Here is a 12,495-nt window from a genome sequence, read left to right on the forward strand (position 1 = left end):
CTGGCCCCTCGTGGACATGTGCCAGGATAATTCTCTCAAAAAGCTTACCCAGGGTTGAGGTAAGACTAACTGGCCTATAGTTTCCTGGGTCCTCCTTCCTCCCTCATCTTTCCTCATTATTATTACTAATCAGATCCTTAAATCTTATATCCCTTATCCATGTTCAGTAATCCCCCACTTGGAGACTGTTTATTTTTACATATACATTAGATTTTGAAAATGTGTTTTTAATTATACTGTAATGACATTATCATTTGAAAACTCATGCCTATCAATGATTTTTTTCTTGGAAGGCCTCTGAAGAAACCACAAGTGTTTTCATCTGCAGTCTCATGTCATATTAATTTCACTGTTTTATTTCTTTCCCACTACACTGGAGTTTAAACAGGGCCGAAACAGATGGATTTACTTGCATGAAATTTTCCCTCTAGTATTGTTTATCTTCTTTTCTTTGGTTGTTCAAAGTTGCATGTGTTATTACGCACATGCACACATGCGCATACGTTTTCATGCTTTTGGAAATAAATAATTAAACATTGGATTCCTAAAAGGAAGTTTGTATTTACCCACTAAATTTCTGTTTTGGTTCCTTTCCTCCACAAATTATTTCTACAACTCTTTAAAATTTCCAAAGGATTTCAGGTGAAAGCTGCTCATAACTAGCAGTAGAAAGCCAGCTGTAAACAGATCCTTGAGCAGATCCAGGATTTTGTTCAGGTCAGTGTGGGAGCAGTAACTAGCACTGTGGGGTGACTACAGCCCTACTCCCAGCTCCCTGCTCTCTTATCTTAACTGGTTCGGGGCTTTTAAACTGTCCTCAGCTCCTGATACCTCAGTGTGATCTGCAAGGAGGAAGGGGGCAGGATGGGGGGAAGAAGGGGAGAAGGGAAGGTGCAACCCTTCCACTACACCCCTTTTGCATCCACCCCTGAACAGATGCAAATTCATAGCCACAAAAGCTCCACCTTAAATATACCAAATCAGATCTGGATTGGTGGAAAATGGCCTCATACACTCATTTCTCTAGTACAGGTGAAGAATATCAAGTAAAATATACCTCCCAAATCCTTGATGACTAATAATACCCCATGAAAATAAGGGACTGATAAGCATTTTAAATATAGCACATAGCCATGGGATGGAAACAAAGCCAGCATTAGGGAGGGGCAAATGAGGTTCCTTGGTGGGGCCCTTTACATTGGAAGAGAACTGGAGGGTTCATTTACTACGGGTGTGGGTAGATGAAACAGGGGCCCTAAATTGAAGCTTTGGGTTTTAAAAAACACTGTTTCAATTTAGGGCCAATTAAACCCCATGTCATGCACACCCTCCACTGACTTAACTGCCTTTCTGGTGGGCAGGAAAGGGGAGGGTGAGCTGCCAGTGGGCAGAGCAGTCCCTGGGCTGCAGGGAGCTGGTGCTTCCCTTCGCAGCAGCGTCACCCCTTCCCGCCCCCCAGGCGGCACTCAGCTCAGGTGGTCCCAAGGGGCACCACTGTTGCAGAGGAAAGCACCAGGCCCCCACACAGCTCAGGCAGGCAGGCTTTGTGGGGAGGAAAGATCAGGCTTGCCACTTTTTCTGCGCTGCTGCCTGACTGCCTGCAGGGCTTCCTGCAGAGCCATGAAGCTGCATGGAGCCCAGTACTTCCCTCCATGGCTGTAGAGGCAGCAAACTAAAACTACTTGAAGGAGTTTTAGTTTGCTGCACCACAAGTCGTTTAAGGCTCATTACACTGCCCAATTTCCTACAGTGGCTGGAATTAATGTGCAATATGTCGCCAAGGCACTCAAACACTGATACCGTTAAAGCGGTGCAAAATCATTTAGCCTGCTTTAAAGTGTCATGTGCACGCCCCCCCCATTTCATCTCCACACAGCCTGTGACACTACGTCATGGTCAGTGAGGCAGTGACAGCCTGGAAGAGAGAGCCTACGTCTTCCAAAGTGAATTCTGATGCTATAGTGAGTGTCCTATTTTGCCTTCCTTTGGCCCATATTCTTCAACTGATATCTTGTTTTCAGTACATAATGTCATATCAAGAGAAAAATGTGGTTCAAAAGTGCAAATGTATGGACCAAATTCTCAGCTGATAGAAGTGGATGTAAGTGTTTAAAATAATGAAGTTAAGGCAGTTTCTGCCAGCTGACCACTTGGCCCTCCATGAAGACTCTTTGTATTTAGCATTTATTTTGATGGTCTTGTGGGAGCCTGTGCATTTAAGAAATAATTCTTACTGCATACACTGAATTTATAAATATGGATTCTGCCCTTTTTTAACTGAAAAAACTATTTTTTTTGCTAGGTATCCCACCAAACATTTCACCTCTCACCTCTCCATGCCATTCCCCTATCCAGGGGACTCCAGCTACCAGTCCCACAGGCAAAACCTCTACAGTCCAATTTCCAGATGCTACTGACACTGACACAAAGGAAGGCCTGAGGCCACACAAGGTTTTAACTTCTACTCAGAGTGCACCTAACCTTTCAGAGCAAACTCTACCACCCCCTGTTATCTGCAGCAGGTAAGATGCTAACTGGACACACATTAGAATCTCTGCTTGGTTTTCCCCATAAGCAAATTATTCTATCTCATAAACAAGTTCTTTTGATTTCACTTCCGTACAGTATACTGATTGGATTGTCATCACATTAAAGCAGTTCAGGGTATACTAGTAATTGTGTACACACGAGGAAGTCATTGCTTTTAAAGGTCAAGCCATTTACAGTTTTTACCCAGGTTAAGCATATAATCCGAGTCATAATTAATTTTCTGTGGCATTCTGGATCCCATTCTGGATTTTCATTTTAATGAGCTGTATTTCTTTTTCTGCATTCCAGTTTTTCAGACTGTATGCTTTACATATGCCACTAGGATTTTGAAAACTGCTGGCCAGTTATTGGCCTGGTTGTTGTTTCTGATGCAGGGAAAAGCAAAAATATTTCACATCCATGATTGTAATTGAAATTCAAATGGAATCTTCCGAGTTCTAGTCTCCTATCTTAGAAACATTTTATAGTTTTGTCATTTGTGTTTAGCTCCTTGCCATACCATTTAAAAAAAACATAATTTCTACTAACTACATTATATTATACATATAACTGACATTCTACTGTGTCTAGTTAAGAGTTTATACCAATGTATATCATTAAACAACAATCTATATTACTGTTGGCTCTGACTCAGTAGATTTTATCTTTGCAGTGTTAGAGGCAAATATGTGGACTAATGACAGTAGTGATTACTTTATGGAAGTAAATTGCAATGAAGTGGTCTGTTGCTACTGCTGAATAATATTATAAAATGAGCTAGTAGTATGCTTTGAAAAGCTCTTAGAAACTGTGTGCTCTTATATGATGAGCAGTCAACACCTGGAAGCAATGCTAACTTACCAAAAAAAGGCAAGGTTGAAATTAAACCCAATTAACGAATTCTATAATATGTGGCCAATATTGAATAGTGAAAAATGTCAGTATCTTGATGTGAAGTGTGGAAATCTTGTTCTATACTGCCATGAAGATGGTTATATACCTCAGATGGCTCATTTTGGTCTTATCAATGAAATTTTTCTAACCTGGTATTAACTGGGAGAGACAATTTTCCCTTTCAATTGAGATAATGTTGCATGTGCTATCTCTGTGCCAAAGTACTTGTTTATTCTTTCTTGGAACCTTCCTTGTTTTTTGTCTAACTTTCATGTGATTTTCAGTTCGTTCTGTTTTTATTATTTTTATAGAGTCTACTGAATGTGAAGTTGGATAGGAAGGATTAAAGATAAGGATTTTAGTTTGCTCAACAGAATCGTGGTCTGAAATGTTCAAATTTCAGTGCTAATCATTGACTTCAGTGGGACCAGGATATCACTGCCATCCAATGTGTTAGATTGGCAGTATGAGATCAGTAACATCCTTAGGTTTGTTTCTTTTGTTGGTGGTTGGGGGGGCAGGGGGAGCATTTAAAGCAAGGGAGATGGAGAAGTGAATGTAATTGGCAATGGAAGTAGATTTTCTCAAACTTGAATATTTGATATGTAAATTATTGGCCATTTATGATATCAGACTAAGTCTTACAATTCATTTATGTCAACAGAATTCTATGAAGACTCTGGCAAGGTGCTTGTCTTACTCCTCACTAGTGCTGGTCCACCTGAGATAATACCCTTCCATTGATATCACTTATGTCATAGGTCATAACTGGCATAAGTCTATGAAATGAATGTAAAGGTCCTAAAGCAGTGTTGTAATTAGTAAGATTCTATACCTCCCATTGCAACCTTGGAAATTTTACATGGGGGTAGGGGGGAAAGAACAACAGATGAATATTTTAAAGATTGTATATACTGTGAAAGGACATGCACAAAACAGTGTTTAAGAAGGTAAGAAATCCTTCAACTGAAGTAGTTTCCATTACCTTAATTAGGCCCCCATCTGTATAAGCATTATGATACCACCCTTAAATCTATGATCATGTCCTGTTTTCTCCAGAGGACATTGCCTACCTTGTTCAGTTTTAGGGATGAACCTGCTCCAGAGATGAGTCAGAGATCTATAGGAAGCTGCTTTCTATAGAGCCTCTGCTTAATTTATTGAGGAAATTGAAAGGGATAGAATGAACAAGGCAAGGAAGATATGGAATGGCATTATGGTAAAAGCAGTTGAATGCAACCTAGGGAATAGGTTTTTCTGTCATACTGTCTTATCATACCTCAGTGGGAATTGTTTTTTGATAGCACAAGATACTATATTATGTAAATGGAGATAATGCCTTCCAGGGGCAGACCCCGGAGGGGTCCACTAGTATACTTGCATCCCCTTTGATTCCTGGTCCACCCGAAGTTTAAAACCGACTACCTGCCAGCAGCAGCAGCAGCATTTCTACTCCAATCAGTGCTGAGAGTCAATTGACTTCATAGCTAATTATAATCTACCTGATCCCTTCTAAACTCTTCATTCCACAGATCTTAATGACTCTCTTTTCTTTTTAATGGTCTTGATATTTCACCAATCAAGCTATCCTGTGTTTTGCAATTCTGCTGTCTGTTAGCTGCTCTTGATAATGAAGTGCCTATTTTACAGTCCTGCAGTCCCTTTCACAGTCCTACAGATTATTTTTAATTCGTTTCAGTGAAGTTTTATTTGTTTTGCTTTAATCTTAAACTGAATATTACAGTCTTAGGCCCAGTAAATATTCTAGTTTTTTTTTTAAATCTGGAAAAAAGATGTGTTGTTTTATACGTGATGATGCACCTCACCTTCTGCTCCCCACTTTTCAAAATTTAAGATCTGTCCATGATGCCTTGACATTCTAGGGGTATTTGTGAAACATTGCAGAGAAGCCTGTGAGGAAATTTAATAATTTTGTTTCCACAACAGCGTTTGAAAAGTAGATAAAGCCACACATTGAATAATGAAGGTAAAATAAAACATTTGGTAGCTATTAATTAAATGATCACCATCTATCCTGTGAACTGAATGGAACAAGAGTCTTCTAATAAAAATATTGTGTGTTATAGTGCTGCCATTAATTTCATGATCTTGTATATAGAGGGATGCTGAATCAAGTTTAAACTGGCACTCTTTGATTGGACTGGTCAATTTTGCAAATTCTCTAATGGTTTTAAGATAGTAATTTTTATGTAGGATATAAACACAATGCATTATTTTGGAGGAGACGGGGGGGATCAATACATAGACATGCTTGTTCTCTCACTATTGCTATTGGGAAAGATCTAGTGACGTACCACCAGCTGAAGCTTCTCTTCATAGCTTGTTTATGTTTTGATGAAGTTATGGAACATCCAGGAAAAAGAAATAATGAAAAAAAGAATTTGTGGTAACAGATGGTTTGGTCTTGTTTATAAATTTAAAAGATATATGTGTGTTTACTTTGGAGTTTATGTATAATAATACATATGTGCTTGCATTTTGCATGGAAATGGATCCAGATTTTTTTTTTAAATCTGTTCAGGGCCAATCAACCATGTGAGGTGCATGGAGCTGCAGAACATGCTGCTAATTATTGTGGTTAACCTTATTCAACCACCAGGGCTTGGATTTCAATCAGTTCCTCTTCAGTGCAGTGGAATCCATGCAAAAGTTGATTCCTAGCATAGATTCCAACTGTGTTAAATAACCAGTATAAACCTTATAATTGTGCCAGTAAATAACCAGTATAAACCTTGTAATTTTGTAGGACTGCTGTTCAGCTGCTAAACATGTTGTGCTGATGCAAGAAGCTAGGACAGGAAAAGCTTGCAAAAAGTATTGGACATCTCCATGGCTGTAAAAATCATTCATTAGCCATCTCCACTGCAAAAAGTATTGCACATCTCCATTGCTGTAGAAGTCGTCCATTTATGCAGGGCAGAGGTCTATTTTTACTCAAGAAAAATAACTTAAAGTAAGTTATTTTTCTTGAGTAAAAATAGACCTCTGCCCTGCATAAATGAAGGAAAATTGACCCTGAAGTTAGGAATTCACCTAGGATCAAAAGATGTGTTGAATTCTCTGCCACAAGCTTTCAATGTGGTTTTAGGCAAGTCACTGACTAATGACCACAGACGTTAGCAATTGCAGTAGGAAGGTGATCTGATAAACTCAAATCCTATTAGTCTGACCTAAATAAGAACCGATATTGAAGGAAACGATAATTAAAGACACTGAGGTAAGGGAAAACGAGACACAGTGTAACATGGGTACATCATACTACCTTGGTACATTTCACTTTTAAGATTACTGAATTTCTAAACAAGGTAGATACAGTAGATTTATTCTAGCTCAAGTTCAATAAAGCATTTAGGGGTTTGGTAACAGTTCAGTACTTATACTGTTTTTTCAGCATGATGATACCAATTATAATGTTGGGATTCATCATAATCTGTGTCCTCACACTTAAAAGGTTATCAGGTGAAGTTAATATCTGAAAAGGCCTCTGTGTCATTGTTTTTCTTTTTTCCACTCTTTAGGGATTAGGAAGCATACTCTGTCCTCTCCTCTCACACTTATTTAACTATTTGAGCACCAATTGTTTCTATGACAAATTGTGCAAAACATCTTGGTGTATTGCCACTGAAGGAATGATATATTTTTTACTTCACTTTAAAAAGATATGTGTATCTCTAGGAAAAGACAGGAGGGAGAAATCCTCTAACCATTTTAGATTCATTTGACTTCAGTTATTTAAGACTACTCTGGTTCCTGGTAAATTTTCCTCTTGCTCTTTCTGAATTAACTTCTAATGTGTAATTTTGCTGTATATTAAACTTGCATTTTTATACTATAGATTTGGAAAAATGTTTAAAATCTCCCCAATTAATCAAATTTAGCCTATGCTCCAGCTTCTTTGCAACAGTCTGGCAACATAAACCAGCAATAACTCTGATTTATCTAGTCAAGCCAAGTTTTATGGCGACTGTTTGCATTACTGTCATGAAACAAAACTTCAGAGCATCCCTGTGAATCTGTCCTAGGACTGAGCAAAGTGTCATAGATCTTTTTGCAGAGTATAATCCTGTTTTAGCAGCAGAGTACAAGACTTTTCCTTGCTCAATTACATGATTCTTTGATTTTTGACATGCTCTTTGGTACTTGTTTCAGCTGTGGCAGACCATATAACCAGAGGGATTCTGGCGATGCGACTCTGGATCAAGGTGATGGAACAACAACACACGCTCTGAACAGAACAGGTAATTCTGACTCAAAATAGTTCTTCCTTCTAAAATATAAGAGATGTTGACAGAGTGTGTAGATGCTCCTGTCTCTCTTTACATAGAAAATGTTTGAGACCACAAGAATGACTTTTATACTTCCTTTTTATATCAATAGCAATACCAGACCAAAGCCATTTCCTTAAGCCCCCCCTCTTTCCCAGGGACAGAAGTAGATGTCAAGGGATGTCAGTTTCTTAATCAGTCTCTTTGGGTCCGTCCAGAGATCTTTAAATGAAAGGGGGCTGGGTAGAAACATATCACCTCCACCTTCATGGTTTCTTTGAGATTTCTGTGGAATCATTAATGTTTTTTAAGTCGTAAAAACCCAAGCCACTTTTGGCTCCTGACAGGCACAAGGTACAGCAGGTTCGCACCATAAACCAGGAAATCCCTCTTTAAGGGCAGTTTCCAGGCTTAGCAGTGCCCAGCTCCATTAAATCTTCATCAAGCAAATGATTAATATATGGGAGGTGATGTCTGCAGCTGTCCTGGGAGCCACACAAAGCTGCCCTGTGCTCGTGACTGATTTCTCTGAGATCCAGTGTTCTGTGTAGATACAAACCTCATTCCCCCTTTCCATACCAAGCAATCTAGAGAAATCCTACAAGTTTGATTGCCTTGAATTTCACTTCCACCTGGCCACCTCCTCTGGACTGTTTTTGCTGAAGAGGATTATGTGACCATTGGTAATTACATACTAATTTATCATCCAGATAATGTAACAAAAGCCTCACTAAGGCAGTTGTGCATTGATCTCCATTTTGTATCAGGCAACTAGAAACTGTACATTAGTTAGCATTTTATTTTCTGTGCTAACCCAAATCAAAGTGTAAATAATCCAGTAAGGCACAAACTATAGAAGTTGCTGTCCTGAATGTAATTTAATTCTGATGTTCTTCTGGCTGTGATAAAACGGGCTCTTAGAAATCATTAAATATGCATTTTAAACCAGAAAAACATTTCTGGATTTGAATATAGTCTTTCATTTCAAATTTTTGCTATAGCATCTAATATTTCTTTATATAATATAGCTAACATTCCTTCATGTAACTTACACCTCAGAATGTGCTTTTGGCTGAGGTTCTGGAAAGCAGAATGTGCGTGGGTTTTCTATCTCCTCAGAAACGTAAAATCTACCTCATGTATAGGAAGCTGGGGCTCACAGTATGAGCCACATTAAGGGCTGAGTTTTGGTGCAGACCCATAGTATAATATATCTGGTAAAGATGCACTATTTGTAGTACAAAATACAAAGCCAGGGTGATTTGAAAAAAAAAAATCTCTACAGTAACTCAGTTTAAAAGTGAAAAAAATGTAAATATTACATCTTTCTTCTTCTCCATCTATCTTATTTAACCTGGCCCATCCTAATAATGGTCCACTCTTCACTCTGGTTCCAGTTTCTCACACTGCTGGGGTACATTTTTTAATGTCACTGGACAAAGTGTCAGGATAAATTTCAAACCTACTTAAACAGCATATGCATGGTTGAGTCAGATATTCTGCTGGTGTGACTCAGAGGGTCAAAGAGTACAATTCTTACTGTTCTCATAAGCCATGGGGGTTGTGATTATAGATGATCCAGCTCAAGCCACTTCTGACTACGAAACCAACAACAGTGACAGCAGTGACATCGTACAAAACGACGATGAGACAGATTGTTCCAAAGAACAGACACAGAAGGGCTCTGTCTGCAGGACGTATGCACCTGAGACCATCATATTGCACCCTTTATTGCCACCTGAGGTAGCTTATTTAAGCAATATTTGCATACTGTGTTAAAATAAACTTTGAGATACTAAGAAAAGAATATGGCAGTCAAAAAGACTTGGCCAAGAACTTAATACATAATTGCATTAAAGTAGGGTCTAGACTTCATACTTATGCATCTTCGTAAGCAGTCTGATGTTCAAAAGCATGAACTAGCTATTGAAATTAGTGGAAGTTATTGAGTGTCCAGCACTTTTGATAATGAAGCCACTTATTTTGATGCCTCAGTATCAATTTTATATGCCTAACTTTAGCACTAATTTTTGAAAATTTTGACCCATGTGTTATCTGTAAAGAAAACTGATTGTAAGGAATAGATATAATCTTGTGTGTCCTGTTAATGCATTGTGTCTGTGATTAGCCATATCAAACTTTAAACAACCTGGTTAACCATATAACCTTGGTTAGCATATGCATTTGCCAAAAGGTGCTATATGGTATTAATTATTGATTTCTTCCAAGTATGTGGATACCACTGCATGGTAAATATTGACAGTTGTCTTTAAAAGACTGCTGGACTTGGTTGGTTTGGCTATAAATGAGAACAAGCAACACTTTGAATATCTATTCAGATTTTCAGAGCCCTTTTATGCAATGAAAATAAAACAAAAATCCCATGAGACGGGGACTCTTTTGCCATTCCTTTTCATTTCAGTTGTCAGGTCAGGGTTGGACATACCAGGAGGAGGAAATTGAGGTATTTTGGCATTTTGTTTTCCTGACCCATTACTTGAAAGTGAGGAGTGGAGAGAGAATGAAAATGAATAGATGGGGATAGGGGGGAGATAACCAGGGCGTGGTGGGGGTAGGGAGAAAGAAAAGATATGTGATTTTTTTTTTAGCATGTCTGCTTGAGTAGGGCAGGGAAAAGATTTATTATTGCTGCTGGCTTGTTTCTGTTATTGTAACCATCATCAAACTAGGGGACTGTGGTGTCAACACCTACACAGTCAATTGGGTTGCCAACGGGCTGGAGGGCCGTACCCAGAGAGTGGTGGTGGACGGGTCATTTTCAGCCCGGAGGGATGTGGGCAGTGGGGTCCCCCAGGGCTCAGTCCTCGGGCCCACACTGTTCAACATCTTCATCAGCGACTTGGACAAGGGGGTAAAAAGCACCCTGTTCAAATTTGCTGATGACACTAAGATGTGGGGGGATGTGGGCACTCTAGAAGGGAGCAATAGGCTACAATCGGACCTAGACAGGTTACAAGGGTGGGCGGATGAGAACAGGATGGGATTCAACACTGACAAGTGCAAGGTGATGCACCTGGGGAGGAACAACCGGCACCATACCTACAGGTTGGGGAACTCCCTTCTCGTCAGTACAGAGGCAGAAAAGGATCTTGGAGTCATCATTGACTCCAAGATGAACATGGGCCAGCGGTGTGGGGATGCAGTCAGGAAGGCCAACCGCACCTTGACATGTATCCAACAGATGCATCTCGAGCAGGTCCAAAGAGGTGATACTCCCCATCTGTGCGGCACTGGTCAGGCCGCAGCTGGAGTACTGCTTCCAGTTCTGGGTGCCGCGCTTCAGGTGGGATGTGGGCAACATGGAGAGGGTCCAGAGGCGGGCCACTCGTATGATCAGGGGGCAGCAGGGCAGGCCTTATGAGGAGAGGCTACAGAACCTGAACCTGTTCAGCCTCCACAAGAGACGGCTGAGGGGGGATCTAGTGGCCTGTTACAAACTAGTCAGAGGGGACCAGCAGGCACTGGGGAAGTCCCTGTTCCCCTGAGCACTGCCAGGAGTGACCAGGAATAACGGTAGATTTAGGCTAGATATCAGGAGGTGCTACTTCACGGTCAGGGCAGCTAGGATCTGGAAGCAGCTTCCAAGAGAAGCGGTGCTGGCCCCTACCCTGGGGGTCTTTAAGAGGAGGTTAGATGAACACCTTGCTGGGGTCGTTTGACCCCAGTAATCTTTCCTGCCATGGCAGGGGGTCAGACTAGATGATCTACTCAGGTCCCTTCCGACCCTTGAAACTATGAAACTATCAAAGTGTGCTTTCTTACTCATATATACATGCTGTAATTTTAGTTGGGAATTTGTTGCCTTAATCCTGTTATTTTAGAACAGGTCATGATGGAGAAGTAAAAAGTGAATGTTTTTTTTCCTGTGTTGATCTAAGTTTTACAAGGAAGGTAGGTAACCTTGGTGTAGTTTTAACATTCAGTTCCTGATATTTCATTTTCAATATTCTCAATCAATTCTAGTTTTTAAAAAAGTATGAAGAAAGATGGCTAAAGTCAGGGTGTAACTCTGTTGTAAGTTCAATAAGGAAGCATTTGCTTTCACCAGTTAATGTGAATTAGTTAATTCAGCCCTAGATTTATAGACTCTTATTGTATTAGTTAGACTTTCCTTAGGTTTATTATCCAGCATTTCTTCTGATTCTGGGTGCAGGACAAGCCTATTCTTGCTCCAGAGCCTCTTGTCATGGACAACTTGGATCCCTTAATGGAGCAACTGAACAGTTGGAACTTCCCAATCTTTGACTTGGTGGAAAAAATAGGGAAGAAATGTGGTCGAATCCTCAGCCAGGTAAGAAGTGTGTTCCTTTTTATAGACAGATTGCCTGTGCATGCACCTTATACTGTGTGTGTGTATAGAGACAGATATAGACAAAACTTGAGCTTTAACAATAGGGTGGGCCCATGGCCCTTCTAAGTCACTGAGCCTTAGGAATCATGAAATCCTTCCACACAACTCAAAAAGAATAGCTTGAACCTGCTTCCATTAAAAGATCATTTTCTGTCCCCATCACAACCTATTTTTTCAAAGTAAAGTAGGCATGTACATATTGGGTTGCTGTATGAGGATTTATGGGAATCTAACACTGTGGGCTTCCCAAATGCAGGAGTTACTGCTATCATTTTGAGATTGCTGCAAGTGACCCAGAAACTTTGCAGCATGGTTCTCTTTTATATTGCCGTGCAAGAAACTAAGGTTGATTGGGGGGGGGGGGGGGGATCCTGCTCCCTTTTTTTAACCTTTCTTTTAAAAAGAAAGCCCTTT

The 12,495-nt window shown here is 40.0% G+C and overlaps 1 protein-coding gene across 2 annotated transcripts in view; it reads left to right on the top strand.

The window, feature by feature from the left end:
• Nucleotides 1-12,495, top strand: part of PDE3A (phosphodiesterase 3A) — a 143,523-nt gene that overhangs the window by 84,429 nt on the left and 46,599 nt on the right. For both annotated transcript variants that reach the window (XM_019515615.1, XM_019515616.1), the window contains exons 5-8: nt 2,303-2,522; nt 7,594-7,682; nt 9,283-9,452; nt 11,884-12,021. In XM_019515615.1, the coding sequence (XP_019371160.1) occupies nt 2,303-2,522; nt 7,594-7,682; nt 9,283-9,452; nt 11,884-12,021 (617 nt within the window). The remainder of the gene's footprint in view (nt 1-2,302; nt 2,523-7,593; nt 7,683-9,282; nt 9,453-11,883; nt 12,022-12,495) is intronic.

This window comes from Gavialis gangeticus, unplaced genomic scaffold (assembly GCF_001723915.1).
Source record: "Gavialis gangeticus isolate Ggan-Ray unplaced genomic scaffold, GavGan_comp1, whole genome shotgun sequence".
Lineage (NCBI taxonomy): Eukaryota > Metazoa > Chordata > Crocodylia > Gavialidae > Gavialis > Gavialis gangeticus.